This window comes from Pelecanus crispus, chromosome 1 (assembly GCF_030463565.1).
Source record: "Pelecanus crispus isolate bPelCri1 chromosome 1, bPelCri1.pri, whole genome shotgun sequence".
Taxonomy (NCBI): domain Eukaryota; kingdom Metazoa; phylum Chordata; class Aves; order Pelecaniformes; family Pelecanidae; genus Pelecanus; species Pelecanus crispus.
Genome location: NC_134643.1, coordinates 64,920,449 through 64,940,046, shown reverse-complemented (window position 1 = coordinate 64,940,046; position 19,598 = coordinate 64,920,449). Strand labels below are relative to the sequence as shown.

General features: G+C 40.6%; 1 protein-coding gene across 1 annotated transcript in view; it reads right to left on the bottom strand.

Annotated features, from left to right (window-relative positions):
* The window catches only part of KIAA1549 (KIAA1549 ortholog), a 150,250-nt gene that overhangs the window by 65,665 nt on the left and 64,987 nt on the right, over positions 1–19,598 (bottom strand). Inside the window, exons 2-4 of the mRNA XM_075724956.1 lie at positions 8,457–11,183; positions 6,863–6,951; positions 561–738 (exon numbers count right to left, since the gene is read on the bottom strand). Of these exons, the coding sequence (XP_075581071.1) occupies positions 561–738; positions 6,863–6,951; positions 8,457–11,183 (2,994 nt within the window). The remainder of the gene's footprint in view (positions 1–560; positions 739–6,862; positions 6,952–8,456; positions 11,184–19,598) is intronic.

The following is a 19,598-nucleotide window of genomic DNA, read 5'->3' as shown; positions in this document are numbered from 1 at the left end:
CATTACATGGGTAATATTTTACTTTAGATTTTTAGTAGTCATGGACTTCACATAAACCGTTGCCATAGATCAGCCATGGAAAGCTGAATACTAGATGAGCAATCCTCCTCCTGCTCACATTATACATGAGCAATCAGTCAATCCTCCTGCTCACCAATTCTCCTACATTATGAGAATTCTAAAAAGTAGCATTTAAGGTAAACATATTTTGAAACTTGATTCAAGCATTATAAAGTAGCTGCACTGTGATTTCATGAGTAATTGTTTCACAGAAATTTTTTTCTCTTCTCACCTTTTAAAGCAAGAAAAAGAGCACATCTATTCTGCAATGTGCCACAAAATTTTTCTGAAAAAAAATAATGAAATTATGGGGTTAACTGTATACAATTTGTCATCTCTCAACCATGGATTCAGCAAGTATTTCACTAACAACCAAGAATTAAGATTCCTGGCAGTAGAACACAGGGTTTTGACTCGATCTTGCATACTTAATCACAAATGAAGAAGTGCGAATCAATACGAAGCTACATCTCCTCCTCTTCGTGTCAGGAAGAACTCACCTGTCTGAACTTGGAATCTGTTATCTGGCACAGTGAAAGAAGGATGCAGTGAGAGGATCATGGGGGCCTCACCACGAAGAAGACTGCTGTTCACAAGCACATTTATGACAGCTACTGCCGTGTAAACAAAAGGACCTGAGGTCACCAAGAAAGCAAATTTGGGGGAGATTTTATAAACCTACAAAAAAAAAGAAAATTTTTTTTAAAATCTTCAATGTGAAATTTGGAAACACTTTAGACCTAGTCTCACGCATTCAAAGCCACATCATCAAGAGGTAGGAAAACACAATCTTTATTTTTCAAAGAGAGAGCAGAAGCATAAACCCTCTGACAGTGCTAAGCCTTGCGGCCTCTGCTCCAGTGCATCAGAGGCAACAACCCTGCGCTAGGTGCACCTAACTAGAATCTCTTCAGTACAACACACCAATCTCAACACTTCTTGATTTATCACATCCCCGCATAGTAGCACTCCCCCTCGCCTGCATTCCCCTGGAGTACATAAGAGTTCCCATACAAAATTGCTGTTTACTTACTGAACCGCTTGCATAGCTTCTGCATTTCAGTCATATACTGCATAGCGAATACATCTTATACCATTCACAGGTGATACACAAGAAGCAAATACACATAACCTGTGTTTTATGGATATAATTTCACACTCCAGAATGCTTTCTTCCAGAGAACAATTCTACCTGCGTATTTCAGCAGTTACCACAATTACAATTTTCCTCTTCCAATTCATCACCTGACTTTGAGACTTCTTAAAGACCCTGAGGAGCCTTAGTCATCATGTAAAAGAAATAAGTTAAATATAAACCTAGGTGAATGTTTCCATGCAAACACTTTTATTCACCATTTCTCTGTCACCTAAGTAAAAACAAACTGAAGGCTTTTATTTATTTAAACATATTGCAGTGTCTTCTCTCCTTCAGAGAGACTCTCTCAATATCAAGGACACCTGTTTCCCCGCATTATTTTCTTCCTCTTTGGTTTACTCCCCCAAGGCAGTCACACTAAAATATTTTGAGATGTCCAACATGATGGCCTCACAAATAAACAAATAATCTAAACCAGAGACCCAAAGGTTCTGATAAATGTACACCCCTTAGACGAAGAGGTGCTAGCACCTTGCAGGCTTTGTGCTGGTGAAGATCTATGTTAGGTATCCTCAACTTCAGGATCAGCCTGATAGAAAAGCATGGCGCTACTTAAATTGTGACCCACATGTTCCTTCCTGTTATTTCTGCAACAGTGTAAAGTAGTGGCAATTGCTGTTTAGATGAGACAGCAAAGAGCTCTTTCCTGTCCCCTAAAAACCATGCATTTCAAGGAGATTACCTTCACCAGAAGAAACTACCTCAGTAGCAGAGGGAAATAAAAAAAAATAATCTATGCTGCTCATTATTCCTTTCTTCCTTCTTAGTCCACAAATATATGCAGCATCCAGATTTTATTTTAAATGGATTTAGACCCACAGAACTCAAATTTGTTTGATAGGAATAATATGCACAGCTCTCTTCAGTTCCTCTTATCTGAAATTTTATCCTTTTATCTCAGAATTAAATGATTTCTGCAGCTTCAGTTTGTCAAATGGAAACAGCAGTTATAATGGGTAAGACATGCCAAAAGAAAGTTGCCCATTACTTGCAAAGGAGATGACTTAAAAGGCAAGAAAAAGAAGAAGTAGAATTACAAATCTCAGTGACAATTTGCTGGTGATTTCTAAAGCAATATATGCTGAGAAAGAGAAGCCTAGTGTAGCCAGCATATACTTATCCGTTACAGTTAGGTATTTCAGACAAGAAAGCAAGCCTCTGATAACTAACTCAGCTGTCTCCATCTCAGACCTGTTGCAGCGCACCATAGATGCAATGAAAGCAGCCTACCCCAAACATCCCCCTTGAAAATTTGCATCAATTTTTTCATCTTCACAGCTAACACTTTCTCTTTTGTGCTTCACTGCAGCAGAAGAGTGACAGCAACTCCAGAAGAATGGAAATTTTAAAAAAAACTTTTAAGTGTAGTTTTGAGGTAGGTATATTAGAACCACTACAGGTCAAATCAATAGCTATTTCTGCTTGAGATATTGCAGGATTGTCTAGAGTTAGCTCTCTACAACCTAATTCAGATGACAGAAATAATATAGCTGTGCCAGCATGATGCTGTCCACAAGCTAATTCAGAGAAGTTTGCGAAGTTGTCTAGGATAGATGAGCACAGCTCATGACTCTTGATTCATGAATAAGAATAGCTCCTCTTGGCACAGCTCTAACAGTTCACAAACCCAGCCAGCCATCCAACCCTCTCTTGGAGGTTTCACCTCTACTGTCAGGACAGTTAGATGCTAACAAATTAGCTCGCTGAACCACCACATTTTAGAGCGCTGCTAGGGGAGATTTAGATTGGATATTAGGAAAAATTTCTTCATGGAAAGGGTAGTCAAGCATTGGAACAGGCTGCCCAGAGAGGTGGTGGAGTCACCATCCCTGGAAGTGTTCAAAACATGGGTAGATGTGGCACTTTGGGACATGGTGGTGTTGGGTTGATGGTTGGACTGATGATCTTAGAGGTCTTTCCAACCTTAATGATTCCTAGTTTTTACTTTCATTAAAGATAATCCAGCCACCAAGCCAGGAAACAACGAAATTGCTACTCTACCCTTAATTGGTGTAGTGGTAGACTTGGTAACGTTAGGTTAATGGTTGGACTGGATGATCTTAAAGGTCTCTTCCAACCTAAACGATTCTATGATTCTATTAAACAAACACAAATTTCTTATCAACACTTTGGGCCAGAAAGGCAGAGAAGCACACAAAACTCCATGTGCCCTTTGGAGCCATTCCCACAGCAAAAGCAGAAACCTTCAGTAGGAGCAGAGAACCCTTACACAACCTCAAGTTAAGCTATCCCTTCTCCAAAGCGCGACAGCTAATCCAACTCTGCCATTTCCAGGACACAACCTATCTCGTTTAAAGCTACCCTCACAAGAGAGAGTGCTTCTAGTACAGAAAGTTTTCAAGCCTCAATTTACTAGAGGCTAGAAGAGTATTTGGGGAAAACATCATTGTATGCTTTACTCTGTCCCTTATTATCTTCCCTAAGCATTTGCTATTGATTATTGTCCACTAAAATATTTGATTAGATACACCTTTGCTACAATCCAATCCATGCTGATACTCCACTGTATTATGCTGTGTAAACATCTGGCAGAAAGCAAAACCAAACGATTTCCTCTCCACCACCTTATTAAGCATCCTGTAAAGAGCCTCCGGAGAGCATTTAACTTCCTGAAGATGGGCTACAAAGGCTCACAGGTCTTAAGAATGAAACAAAGCTTCTGCTTCTACACACGAGGATCCTAAGGCAACAATTCTCTCACTGTTTTTACACACCTAAATGGTACCAGCCAGAATTTCAGCAGCAGTAAGTAATGATGAAGCCAGCGCAAGTCCACAAGGTGGCACCTTTGAAAGAAGTATTTAACTGCCTGACAATGAACTGATCTCCTTACTTTGAAGGCAGAGGTTTACTAATTTTGGATTATAGAAACCAATAGGCTAAGGACAGGCCCCAAAACCCACATTAAATACAGCAACAAAATGGCTGAGGTACACATTATACTGCCTGACAAAATTTCCAAGCACAAATGAGGCTGGCAAAAAGCTTTTTCCTGTTGGCGTGAACTTAATGGCACCAGGGGTCCTGGCAGCAAGTCACTGCCAACACTATTTTATTTCACACCCTAGTGCAACAAAGGTAAGTCAAGGGAACATTGTATAACAGATCTTACCCAAGTGTCATAAGGTTTACATTAGAGAAAGTTGACAAAAATTACTCTTATTCAAACAATAGGGTCTTATTCTTTTGCAGATGCAATACATTGAGACCAACTGGAGAGAACTTTAAAATTTTAGGTTATTCTCACTTTGCTGTAAGGACTTTTGCTAGGAAAAAACTGACAAAAGTTTTTTTCATTAGGCAGGATTCAAGCCTGCCTCCTTTTTTTTTTTGCCTCCATTTCAACAACTCAGAATGTTTGAAATAATAAAGAAGCAGAGACCAAAGTTTCAACTGAAAAACCTGGAAGAAAAAAATGTTTTAATTCTCCTTTCAGTGTTAAACTTGGTTTGTACTTAAAGTGAGCAGCAGTTATATCCATCGTTGCCATGGATTTTATTTTTAAAGCATACATTATTACCAAGTTAAATTTAACAAGACTGTCTCCTGATTCACTGTGCATTACATCACAGCAGGGGAACAACATCTGTGAGCTGTAATAGGAGACACAGTGAAAAAGCAGCTTAGAGAAGTGCACCGCTTTACCATAACTTGCAAATGTAGACACAGTTCCTGGGTACTCTCATCTAACAAAAGTCAGATCTGTTTGATTAATTAAGTTCAGCAATATAGACGAATTCTCTTTAAAACTTTGCATTACATCACCATTAAACATGCCGATACTATAGAGAGTTCTTTATTTAAAATAAGTTTTGTTAGTACTTCACCATTAGAGGTGAAGACATTTGCTAGTGATTATTTTTAGTGCAAAACCCATACCCAAGGCATCACAAAGACAACACATATGATAGCAGCATTCTAGCATAAAATAAGCATAACTGACTCCACGGAGATGTCTTCTCCTTTGATAAAAAAGAATTTGCAAAGAATGAAGCTGGACTAACTGCATTATTTATAAAAACAGTTGCTTCTGAGCACCCTTAGGGCCAAAATATCCTATTGAGAGCTTTACAAGGCAATAGCGGGCATGAAAGGAAAGAATTTAAAGGGCAAAAATGTAAAGCAACAAGATATCAAATGTCGGCTCCAGTCATCCTTCAAATATTTAGCAATAGATTTTGTCTTACTGCTGTTACTATTAAGAGGGTAAGCGCTTCCATAAGGTAATTGAAAATTAGCATAGTTCTATCATCATGAAATTTTGACTTCTACCTGACTATGCCAGTTTGCACAATCTGAAGGTATAATTCACAAACCAGAAGAAAAATCTCTTCTTTACAAAAAAACTTAAAAAGCTTATGGACAGGTATTGCTAAAAGGATGTAAACTAAACATAATTTATAATGGCAGCTCACTGTGGCTGAAGTTTGGCAGAAATTCGTAACACTCTTATCTTGACTGGGTAGTAGAGAGGTATATTCTCAAATAGCAGATAGGAGTTGCGTGATTACTGAGTGCAGCGATTCTGGCAGGAGCTGTTAAAACACTGTTTCCCCACACAGATCGGCACGCAGAAGTTAAAAGCACCAAGGGATTCTGTGCATGGAGAAACTCAAGTTATGTTCAAAATTCAAACTGATACTTGAGTAAACTTCATAATGAAAATGAGATCATAGACTCAAAAAAGTAAGATAATGTAGTGCTGGGCTATCTCAACTGCATGAATGCAGACATGAAAAATTGCAAGTGCAGCTGAACCTGCACCTACACCAGTAATTCCATTAAAACATTTCATTTTGTCCCCAGAGCTGAAGTATCTGATTATACAACAAAGGTACCCCCAAACTACCTCTACAGTCTTTTCCTCTCAGGCAAATGATTTGACACAGAGGAGGGGAATAGAGCCTTTAAAACTCATCTCAACCAGACGCTCACTTTGAGGTTAGGAAACCACACTGAAATATTGTTCAAAGATGATTCCTTGAACATCAAAGCACAGGAAGCTTTCAAAAAAAAAAAAAAAAAAAAAAAAAAACAAAAACAAAAAAAAACCAAAAACCCAAGAGCGCAGCAATTCCTAGCCCTGTGAGTGGGCGAAGGAGTCACACCTATTTGAAGGCTTAAAAATAACACCTTACCATTGCACACCTGATTTTTTCCCTGCCTTTTTCATCTGGCAAATCCTGCACTTGGGATTCCACCACTTCCCCTGCAAGTGTTGAAGGCCTTGCTTACAACACAAAATAGCACAAGGCTGTGCAGAAGGTTTTGTTCTGTTTAAGGTGCTAAGTATATAATCAGCTAGCAGAAGAAACAAAACTTTCTAACAGGTATTTTGAAGGGTAAAAGCTGTTCAGTTCAGTTGCAATTCACCAGCCAAAGCAGGTGAGCAGTAGAGGCTAGGCACTGCTTGCTCACCTCTGGCAAAACCAAGTAAGGTGTGTCCTAGAAAATGATGTCATTCTAGAAGTAAAATAGTTGATGTCATACTCACCTAAAAAATAAACTTCTCTCAGATATAGTACCACATGGGGTGTTTTTAAATCACCGTTTTAGCCTGTGAACTAAAACCGCTATTGTATTATCTTTATCAAGGAGTACTTGTACACACTTCGTACCACTTACCTCTAGCTCTACTGATCGCCTGAACTGAACTCTGAGCACTTCTCTGATGGATTCACTGACATTTTGTAGAACAGCTCTTCGGGCCAGCACTGGAAATTAATGTCAGTCAGTAAATACATTTTAGCTTCACCTCCTGGGCTTTGGTGCAAAGCTGCATTTTCAATTGTGCAATGCATGAAAAAGCAGGCAATAAGATCAACTGCATCAAACGGGTAAGACAATGGACAAGGAAACAGGTAAAGGTATGACCGTATCCTAAAAAGTGACTGTACATACAGTTTAAGGAACTCCAGGTTTACTTTCTCTCTCTTGTTTTGTTTTTCCATATCTAATGTCTTTAGCATTCTAGTAAAAGAATCTTCTGAAGAGCCACCGAGGCATTCAAATTGGATCTGAAAGTCGCAGCACATTCAGTCTGACCTGTGCACAACGAGCCTGCTGTCATAACGCAGTTAAAGTTTTGTAGGCAATGCACGGAATGCAGATGAGGTCAGAAAAAAGCCACAGAAAATATGCATCTACTTTTCTCTTAAATAAAAAGTAAACAAATTTGACATTGATTACCGAAAGGGATATCCACTGAGGAAGAACTGCTTTAAAAACCCCACATCGCTATGGATGTTGGGTTTGTTACAGTCACACTTGAGACTGTGACTATGGTCAAGAAAACAACTGAAAAGTGTCATGTCATCCCATATTTACTTTCCATCAGTAACTCACCTACAAAACTACTCAAATTACAGGTTAAAAAAAAAAAAACCCTTCCTCATCACCAGCATAGCCAGCTCACCTTCATATCTGGAGGATGAGATTATGCTCATTCTGCTTTATATATTACAAGTAAATCTTAAGGGCAAAATGTGTTGCTTACCACAGAACATGCAGCACTTCTGCAGCTGCCCTGGATTAGTTTGCTGGTATTGTTTTGTTAACAAGCTAGGAAGAGGTAGGAAAACACCAAAAAAGCAAACACAGATGTTGAGACAATTAATTTTGAAACACACTAACGTCACTTTTTTGGGTTACAAACACACCAAATCCAATTGAAGTAAGTATGGGAGAAGGGAAAACATAAACATAAGCTAATATGGTAAAATTATAAAAATGGTAACAAAACACAAACGTTTTTTAAACCAACTCTCCTCTTTCACATTACAACGTTACCTCACATGCAGGTTTTTTTTTTTTTTTTTTACAAACAGCAGCAACCACTGAAAGGAGAAACTTAGTCAGATCATTTAATAGTTTGGCAGAACCATACCATGACAGTAACATTCATTTACAACTGATGAAATGATAAAGCAACCTCTAATTCAGTATACTTGTACATAGGCACCAGCAATTTTAGAAGACAATTTCATTTTCTGTGCAGTGTAACGTATATGTAACTCACTATCACAATGGACTTTGTTCAAGTGAATTCTATTATTTTCAAGAGTATATGATAAATCAACGCTTTTACAGCTGTTTGTCTAAATTTACACCATATTTCTTTGAAAGGTTCACGTAGCTAATTCAACAGCTGCAATTTAACTAGGGAGACACGTTACAGTGGCTTCTGAAAAACAAAATAAAAATGTTAGGAATATCTTACCCGCAGTGACTAAATAAGCATCGGGAACTGTGATGTCGCAGACATAGGGTTGCCTGGTAGTGGTCACGGCAGAGGTTAGGACCACAGGTTCAGATGGAGTAGTGGTCGCCGGAGGGGTGGAGGAGAACGTCCCCAGGCTGCCTGCAGCAGCCGTGCCGCGGCTGCCTGCGGCACTGGTGGCAGTGGTCGCGGGGACAGTGGTGGAAGCAGCCGATGCATCAGTACCAGCAGTTACACTGCTTCCTGCCGGAACTTCATATCCAGTGGGAGGGCTAGAAGTCGGAGGAAATTGCGTGGGAGCAAACGACGTGGTCACAGACAGAGATGCTGTAGGAAAGGGCATCACGCTGCTGGTGTCGGCACGTGATGTCAGGTTGTCAGGGTCTGCGGGAGGAAGGGCTGTGTGGGCACTGCCCTCACTGCGAGACGTTAAAAGCAGCGTGGGGTTAACCTTAGCACCAATATCCTCATCAGAAGCCGGAGCAGTTGAGAGCAGAGATGAAGATACGTTTAAGACAGGAGTTGCGGGAAAGGTAGTAAACAAAGAGATCAGATTTGTTTCATTGAGCAAGGTGCTGCTGGTAACAGAGGGGGTGTCAGAAGTGGGCAGCACCAGGGTAGGAACCACGGAGTGAGACGCGGAGAGTGAAGGCTCCAACTGAGAGGTAGCTCCTGTAACAGCTGAGGTAAACACAACTTCAGAGCCCGCTGGCAGTACTGAGGGTGCTTCCAGAAAGACAGACGACTCAGAGTGAAAATCTGATGACAGCGTTATTTCAGGAACATACGCACCTGGAACAGAGGATGCATTTGAATAAAAGTATGATGTTTGGCCAAGAGGGAACTGAGAAACCTCAGCATCAGTGGTGGAGCTGACAGTGGTAGCTAACTCCCAGCTGGAAACATCCTCAGAAAGTACTGATATCCCAGTCAACAAGGTCTGAGGTAAGAGTGTTGATAAATCACTTCGCATGACAGAGTAAGAATTTAGCATGGCCAATGATAAAGACGAGTAGCTAGGTTCAATAAGAAATGGTGTTGATAAAATGTGGAATGGAAAATCTGAAATATTTAAAGATGGTTCTTCCTTTGTAGATGTCTTGTCAAGCAAAACTACAGATTCTGATGGCATTAATTCTGGTGACTCCAAAGTCGTACGACTGACTGCAAACGATGCTACCGGCTCACTTGGGATGAAGGTAGAGTCAAACGGCACGGCATCAGGAAGTTCTACACGAGTGCTTGGTGTCAACGCAACTGTTTCCGGAACAGGGAGGGAAAACTGGGCAACAGAGATGTTCAGTGATGTTCCTCCAGGGAGCTGATGGTAAGGAGAAACTGTTATAGCTGTTCTGTTAAGGACAGTGTCCATAGTGCTTAATAAAAATGCACTTGAATCAGGGATTTCTGCGAATCTTGAAGAAAATGAAACAACTGGTCTCGATGGAAAAGAAGTATCAAAAATCTCAGGTGTAGGCTCCTCTAATTCATACCCGTCAGTAATTATAGTTGTAAATGGAGTTATGCCTTGTACTTCAGAGGCTTTGATGGACAAAGTTTCAACATAATCGCCTGAGCCCACATCATGTTCTGAGGAAAAGCCTGCTTCTGGCAGAAGTGAAACTGAGTCACAATACAGACAAGAACTGTATGATCTCGTGAAAGGCACTGGACTCATGAGCTCACTAACAAGCTCTGATTGATGTGGTATTTCTGAAATGGCAGGCAAATTTGGTGTTGTACTGGAGAATTCATGTGTAAACAGGCTGGCATTAAGAACCATATTAGAGTCCGTGGAAATGGCAGCTGAGTGAAGTGGGAAAGATGCAAGTGGAAGACTAATAGGAAACAAAGCAGGCTCAGCACTGGCTGCTGAAGCCGGGGTGGCCCAGGGAATGCTTGGAGGAGGGTAGGTCCTTAGACTGAGAGTTTCTGCTGCCCTGCTACTCGCATAGGTGTAAATGTCACCATATGGGTCTGCACTCTGTGCTGTGGCATCTGGGGTCACATGGCTGTTTTTATCCAGCAGCTTGAGATGAAAAGGTGACCCTTCTGAAGCAGCCCCAAGAGGCAGAGCTGTTAAACTTGCATTTATGTTTTCCCACACTGCAATTCCCGCCTCTGAAGGAATGGAAGTTAAATAAATAGCTGTATTTGGAGGGTACAACGGCAAGTCTCTGTTTGCAGTTAGCATTTCACTATCTGGTACAAAAGGCTTCAATTCTGTAAGACTGTTACTGCGTTCAGGGACAGCGCTCAAGGGAGTCTTTTGCTGTGCTGTTTTTAAGATATCATATGGTGAAAAAAGGACAGATAATGAAGGTGTTAGCAACACAGTTTCTAACGTTTCTCCTGGTGGCTCTACTGTCTTAACTGAGTGATGATCTGTTAAAACTGCAAAAGACTTCAGTGGAGGAGTCCACTGTGCCTTTGGAAATGAGCTAATAAATTCATCGTCACTTAAGAATGCCTCATTGCTCGTTACAGAGACATCTACCAACGGCGTACTTCGCCCTTCTGAAATCTTGACCATTTCTTCTTGGTTAAATAAAGTCACATCAAAGGGAGTGGTAACTGATGATAAAACCGTTTGAAGGAAATTACTTTCTTGGGACTCCAAAGTACTTTTTGCTAAGGCCATTTGTGTCCTGCTGCCCGATATGCTTTGGTGCACCTCTGAGTCCATTGAGAAAAAGGAAAAATTTTGCTGCTCCAAGGATCTCTCATCTAAAAAAAGAGGGAGAGAGAAAAACAAAACCCAAAACCCAGCAGATTAGCACAAGTAGTAAGACTGCAATGAGCAAACCTCACACACAGTATTTCTGGAGACAACTGCCCAGAATTCAAGGGCTGAGACAAAACCTCTCAGTCCGTGAAAAACCTCCATGAGCGAGTCAGCACAAACAATAAGACTACCTGTGAAACTCTGTTCCCTGGAAGTGAGCAGGACAACACCCGCTTACTTCTGCATCTACTCGTGTCTCTACAGCAGCACTCCAGCAAGCCCCATGGAAGGACAGAAAGTGTCTCACTCTTACCTGTGCAAGGCTCCAGTGAACGGCAGCTAATGGTCTCAAAGTAAACAAACCAAAAAGGGTAACAAAGAACACTGGAGGGAAAAATTTCATGTAACTTTAGGTCATCTGGTTTCCTTTAGTATCACTTCATTCCCTCCGGTTTTATTGTTTCTTAATATTAGGTTCACTAGCAGATCTGTTCTGTTCCAAGGACCAGATCCTCCCTTTCGTGTCAGAAATGAATGACACTTACGAGATGAAAAGGGGTTCCCTTCACATAAGGCAAATGTGGACCTGATACCAACTACCAGAATTTGCTAAGTAACATGTCCAGTAGTTACGCTTACATTGTCAGCCATTCATTTAACTTTTGGTCTTTTAGCAGGCAGTGACAAATGCTTCATTACACAATTGCCATCTTTATTCACAACTTGCTGCCCGAGTACTCTGTTCATGGAACACTTGTAATAAAACTTTCACTGCTCCAGTCTGCAGAATTCAAGTAGTAATAGCCAGGTTCAAACACAAAAGAGAAAAAGCTAAGAATTCACCAGATATTTTAACAAAATACTTGCAAAAATCATATATGAATATCATCTGCATAACTTGACCGTAATTCCTCCTCTCTCACAAAAGTGTTCTTGGGTTACAAAGAAGATCTGTATAGAAGCTTTTCCAACCACGGATGCATTTTGCAGAGGAAAGGTTGATTATTACTTGAGTACTTTTCTGAAATGTCAAGGTTGGATTAGTAGCCTTCAGAGCTGAATATTAAAGGAAATCACAGAAAATTGCTGCACAATATTTTTCAAGGCTACACACAAAGGCTTCATCCTTAAATTACCTATCTCACCTGACCACCCTGTTTTCATATGGGAGTGTCCATGCAGTGCTGCTGGAACCTACTGACAATGCACATTAAAAAGGCTGGGGAGGGAGTAGGAATCCCACTCAGTTAAACCACCAGGGATCAGGTTAAAATAAAAACAAGCATACACAGTATAAAGTGCCAGACTGATACAGTGCACTGCTCAACTGTAACTACATTTGTAACCCTTTAGAGGATGTCTGCAACTCAGTAACCCGTGGCAGATCTTGCAGGAATAGCTCACCTATCCGTTATGCACTGCTATCAGTCTAACACCACTTTGCAAAGGTGATAAACTGCTGTAATCATCCCCTCCTCCTTGCTCTGTTTGCTAAATTCCTTGACACAACTTTTCAAGCACTGACATACCGACTTGATAAATTTTGAAACAGCTGATCTGAAAAGCAGAATTACAAGAATTAATGCACAGAGCTAATACCACTGTACCACTAATCACACCTAATCAAATGAGTGCTGTGATTATATACTTTATTTTACAGATCCCATGCACAATGTTTTGCAGCATAGCAGATACTATTCTCTCAAGTAGTCCCAATGCATTTTTTCCTCTTGAAACTCACTGTAGGCATTGTCAGCTTTATGATGCTTACTTGTGGTGTGATGATAAAATGTACTGCCTTACAATGCTCTCGGGGAAAAAAAGAAAAGAGAAAAGAAAAAACATGTACACTCTTGTAAAAGCAAAGACAAATACAAGTCCATCCTTGACTTCTTCCACGGAGGTCAGCTGTCTGAAAGCAGCACGGTGCAGCCAGCATGGAATAACAGCTTCCACAAGCAGTTAACGTGGGTAACAGACAACGCAGTTTCTAGCAAACACGGAACCCAAACACGGACCCTGAGCTAGCCCCGTTTGCTGACCAAAAGCTGTTCAATGTCTTCTCCTCACTAGAAGTCTCCCTAGCCTCGTGCCTTCCTTTGACTTAGGCTTCCAGCCTTTCTTTGTTCTCTTTGAGATGTTTTGAGTAAGCAGGGAGTTACTAAAGGAAAAGACTTACAAGGCTATGAAACACACACTGCCAAAATGAATCGTTTCTCCCCCTATACGCAGGCACAATTCCTTTTAGCCAGCCCCGTAAAATCCTGTCCACCTTGGTCACACTTCAGACACCTAGTGCTTGCTTACGGTGAATTCCAAACTGCAGGCAAACATGCTAACAGATGAAGTTCTTGTTTCATGTTTCACGGTTTCCTGTTGTAAATCCCTGTGGCAGTAACACAAGGCCACTGTGTTAGCTTCAAGACAGTAAGCGTGGTAAATGTGGAATTGCTACATATGACAGTTAATATCACTGGCAAAGGTAAATACAGGCTAATTAGTAACTGCACTTTTGATCACACATCCCCACAAATCTTTGACCCAAAGCTAGAGGCGATTCCACAAACAAAACAGTTTCACTGCCTATACATGCCTATGCTGTGCATCATCATCTTCCTTCACCCACAGAAAGTTCCCTTTATCTTTGTTCAATTTGATAGGGGAGCTGTCACAAGGCAAGATCCTGCTGGAAGTGACTACATGTCACAGAAAGATGTTCTGAAGAGTTTACCTGCACCACCATAAGCTGTCCAATAGACATGGATAAGAAGCAAGGGCAATCTTGGCTTTAAATTCACTCTGACTTTAGAACTAGTTTTTTCTTGACAGTCTGCTAATATCTTTTCCTTAAAAGACATAGAAGTAATAGTAAAAAACAATTTTGTGCCTCTTAATGTAAAGAATCTTGCCACTAACACCAGTAAGGAAAGAACACAACTTCTGAAAAAGATGTTTCATTTTTTTAAGGAAAACACACCACACCTTGAAAAAGTTACAAGCTCTAAGACAAGGTAAGAGCATTGTTACTTGAGGTAAGTGGAGTGGGAAAAATTCACTTGTGAATATAGGATTTTGAAACAACAATTTGCCAGCAAATACGCAAGCCAATGTTCCACGCTATTTGCTTTGCTTAGCGTTTTAGAAGCAGGGAGCATTAGTGACATGCCAGTACTAATACAAATTATTGTCTTCTGTCATCTCCAGAAGAACAGTGTACTACTTGAATACTGCTTGTCAGAACTGTGCACGCCTCTCATGGAGAGCAGATGGGACACGCGGCAGATGTTCCCGGGAGCAGCCAGACAGCCCACAAAGAGGAAGGAAAGGCAAAGGAAAAAGGGAAGGAGGTGAAGGCACACCACAGCATGACAATCACGCCCTCATCGGTGCTGAGCAGCCGATCTGGCTATGTAACATGGGACAAAGAAAGCAGACAGATTGCACATGTTCTGGTGTATCTCAATGCCACGACGGCACAAAGCTGTTGATGAATATCAATGCTGACTTGTTTGTTTGCACAGCTGTTGATGCTGGGTGACGGTTTCACCATCCAGCAACTGTACTGCTGTTGAGCTAGGCAACGGTGACAGGATGACAATCAGACAAGCCAAACTCCGCCAAGCTGATAACTATGAAAAAGAATAGATAGCTTAGGAAGCAAAGCTGTGATCCCAAGCTACAGCAAAGGGGACGAAAGGAGCGTACTTGTGGCAGGGGCCACGGGAGGCACAGATGGCACCAGTCAATGCCTCAGCTCAGACAATGACATTCGGACACCGGAGGCAGTGACAGCACAGGAAATGTGCTGATGGGCTTGGGGTGACGAACTCTCTGCTGCTTTTGCTGCCCCCCAAAACTGCTAAGAGCCAGAAGGAAATTCACAAGTAATGAAACCTGTCACCGAACACAAGAGCCCCTTCAACTGCCAAATCTGCGTTTACAGAAGCATGGCCGCGCACCGTTAACACTGGCACAGACTTGTGTGAATTCGGGAAGGGCCGCAACACCAGCACAGCACTTTCCCATGACTACAGCAAAGGACTGCTGCAGTCCATAGATTTCTTTGGTGACAAAAATATACTGTGTCAGCTTGCCAGAAAACTATGTGTGTTCATAAACCAGGAACTACACTAGTCATTTTTCCAGAAACCAATTAGAGGGATGTAGTTTTCATCCTTCCTGTAGTTGCAGTGCTGGAAAGTAATGACTGTTCTATACTCTATAATAAAGTAAAAAAGGATGATTTGTCAAATATGTATTTGTAATAATATACGCATACATTCATATGCTTTCATATTTCAATTATTTATAATAAATACACTTTCAGATATTTTAAAATGCAGGATCTAAGGTGCAATCTCACCTCTGCCACTGATGTCTCATATGACTTCAAAAAAGTTGCATCACTTTTCTGCACTCTGCTATTAAAATGTTGCAATTGTACACTATCACGACTATCGATATCTACATAATATAGGAAATTACCTACATTTTAGAAGATGTTAAATTATAGATGATAGGTACAGGCATGACAACAAGAAATACAACAGAGAAGTCTTTACTTGTGATAAAATTAAACCTTGAAAATAGAATTAGTAATTTTTGCTCTATTACTTTTGAGAAACCAAGTAACAGCTAATAAAGTTTACAAACATCAGAAGTGCCACCAGACTAGCAGCAACCAGTTCAAAACATACATCACTTAAAGATCTTCTGTGTAATAACACAATGATCTACAAAATTAAATTTTAGTACCTATATTTTTTAGGCAAGGAGAAAAATTGCTGGTTTATTGCTGCCCATTGTTTCAAACAGAGGCAGAGAGGCAACCAATGCTACATTATGTTCCAAGTATTATGGGAAAATTCCTATTAACGAACTAGATAACAACAGTTCCCAAATTATTAAAGCTATAAACTCACTAGGAATATTCACCACTTGAAACAGCTCCCTGACTATGGGGTAGAGTAGCACATCACATTTAAGGCAAGCTTTTAATAACTTTTTTTTATTTAACTTTTTCTTTGAGAAAAGGGAAGTAAGAAATTGAAATAATGGAATGTAGCGTAGGACGAGACCACCCAAGGGTAGAGAGAATGATATATGCAAATGTATCTGAAAAAAATCATAACTCTTCCTCATACAGCTTAACACTTAATAACTTTCTAATTTATTTAACAGCATTTAGTTCAGCTTCCATCAAAAAGAGCTTGTATGTACTAGGTCATTGCAAAAAATTTACACGGTTCTCTTGTGTAAGCCTCTAACTAAATTTCTTAGGCGTCTGGCTTGTAGGAAAATACCAGTCACAGAAGTATGTGCAGCTGAAAAACCGTCTGCTTTCTTCTCTTGGAGGCATTAAGCATGGATTGAACAGTGACAGTAATCACCCCTGGCACACAAAAGCCAGGGAGAGGCGGGGATGGGAGTCTGCACCATTCCTCCCTTCCTGAGCTCCAGCTCCCAGATCCTCTGCGGGGCTCTGGGCAGCTTTTGGAAGGTTCTGCTCCCCAAAGCACATGCTGCACCCGTGCCCAACGCTCCCTCAGGGCAGTGCATGCTTAGGCTGTGCAAGGGACACAAATAATCTGGAGTCCTAAGAGCTGTTTCTCAAAGATGTTCATTTTCTTATTGTAAAAGATCAAGAATACTTCTTATCGTTTACCACATGCACTTACGATTTTTAACTAATTAAGCTGCTTGTACCACCTGAAAGGCTAAGAGAGAAAGTAAAGAAATAAAAAATTTATGCTGTCTCAGCACTCTTTCACACTGCAGTTGACGATGAAACTTCATAACAAATAGAAAAAGTTGTATTAAGAGAAAAATAGTGTTAATAGGAAGCATGCAAAGTGAGTGCCTATGTACACGTAGAAGTGAGTGCCTATGTACTCTTGCACTCACTTTTGCACACTTCAGTTTTCAATACATAGCCAAGAAAGAAGAGGAACATCTTGAAGTTATTCTTCATCCACATGCAAGCAGATGTGGCTCAGCTGCTGCCCAGGTGCAAGTACACAAGAAACTCCCCCTCTTGCACAGCAAATGAGCACAAGCTTCCATCTCTGCATGACAAGAAAAGATGCACCAAAGCACAAAGGGAAGGGGCAAAGATAAACCCTTGCTTGCCAGCAGAGTTGATGAAGACTTCCTAAAAAAAAGAGGTTTCGTAGAAGGCAGTCTAACTGCATTTCATAGTTGAGTCAAAAAATACATCTTGACACTCCTCATCAAGTATTGCATTTGAAAACCAATACCAATGAAACTATAATACCAGACACTAGCATTTATATTTTGTTCCTATCCAATACTAAAAAACCCCTCAAAACTTCCTTTAGGACACTTCTGCTGGTAACCATCACGTTAAAGAGTTGTAGGCATTCTGGGATCCCAACTTCCACTGCACGGCTGATGGAACACCTCATCAAAAAACTTGCAATCTATATACTGATCCAGGAATCTTCCTAACTTCTGCTGAGGCAGAGAAGGACCCTGTAGTAGTTTACAGTAAATGGTAGATTAAAAGAAAAAAACCGCAGCTTCTCTTTAATACCATTGTAACACATTCTGGTTTGCATTAGAGAGAGGAAAAACCTTGCAACCCAAGGAAACCTTTTTCTAACACAAAAGATAACAGCACACCACCAGATCAGGCAGTAAGAGCAGGAGAGCATACAGATTGGGAGGGAGAAAACCCCGCTACCCACTCCATAAACACAAGCACACAGTGAGATCCACCTCCCAAACAGTATTACTACCTTTGAAAAACCACAACTTTGCTAACAAGTGGGCTGGGAATGAAACCGATGCACAGAACAGTTTGCCATGCCCACACACCACCTGCAAAACTAAACGATACAGAAATCCTCACTCGTGGAACTGCATAAAGCTCAGCTCGAGCTGACAGTCCCTCTCTAGAACTTCTCTGAACAGAGATACCTGACGCAGAGGTGAGAAAGCAAATTAGCCATGACAATTCACACCATTTGGAACATCCCAGGGGGAAGAAAGGTAGATGTTTCCCATACAGAAGCCTTCTATGGCCACTACATGTTCCTACAGACCATCACCCACAGTTGAGGAAAGCAACAGCTTCGTGCAGAGCTCAGCGCTCTAACGTGACCAGCTGGCTGGCCATGCACGCACACGCACAGAAAACTGCAAATCAAATCATAGTTCAAAGCGTGGCTTTTGCTGAGAGCATTCATGCTTTTTTGGCATTTAGTTGTGTATGACATCATCATGTGGGAAGCCATATATTAGGGATCAAGTACACACAAACTTGAATTGGCTTTATAAATGTTAATTCTAAGAAAAACTCTTATCAGATTTGCTCATCATAATAACCAGGTCACAATTTTAAAAAGAAAAAGCTTTCTTTCCCCCCTGTCATTTTTTATTTTTAAATTGCTCTCTTCACAGCAACTTGATTTTTAGGCTCTAAAGAGCCAGCGTCAGTTTTCAACCAACCAAATGACTACTGAGAAGCTTTCTGTTAATGCTCAACATTGTAGCATCCTCCAAAATGCAGATCCTGGAAGCTTTTGAAAAGACCAATTAAATTTCTATTACCCTCTCTTTTGTGCAGATGACATATCAGCGAGTAGTATTTTGCACCCAACACATACAAATACTTTTAGCAAAAAAGACATGCTTAAAACAAAATAATTTTTATTTCTTGAATTGCATTATCACTACAAAATCTCTAGAAACAATGAAATGACAGAGAGCCTGAAGACAAGAGTAACTGCCTAATTAAAACAGAGCCTATGCTGTATCCTAGTAACCCAGTTATCCACAGGGACTCTCTTCATTGACACATATCCTTAACTGTGCTGGGCTGACAAAGGAAAAATACCCTTGACTGAGCTTTAAGTTGTTCAGGTCAGCAGGCTTATTGCTCCAAAATCGTATTACTTCAAGGAATAAACAGAAGTCCCAACCTGCAACACCTAAAAACATCTCCTTTAAGAAGTTAATTCACAAGACTTTTGTTACACAAAGCATGATGAAAAATCTGAAAGGACGAGATTTTTCAACCCGCATAATACCATCACTCTGTATTGAGCTCACAAAACAACAACTTCATTGCTCCAAGGCAAGATCATAACAATATGCCTGTACATGCTTAATTTTTCAAACAGCCGTATATGCATAAGGAAATAATACTGAAAAGCTCTTGCACAATCGGATATGAAGGCATTGAGTGGTACTTGCAGTATGTATCACTTGGCAAATCAAGTCACATGAGAGAGAATCTGTCAATGCATTTTCACAGAAAAAGGAGATTTCACAGAAAAGCTGGGAAAAAGCAGAACAGTCCCAGCTACCACAGCCTTTGTGGCTGAAACTAAGCGCTCGCCAAGAGCTGAAATCATAAAAAGAAAAGGGACATATAAAGATATAGAACAGAAGTT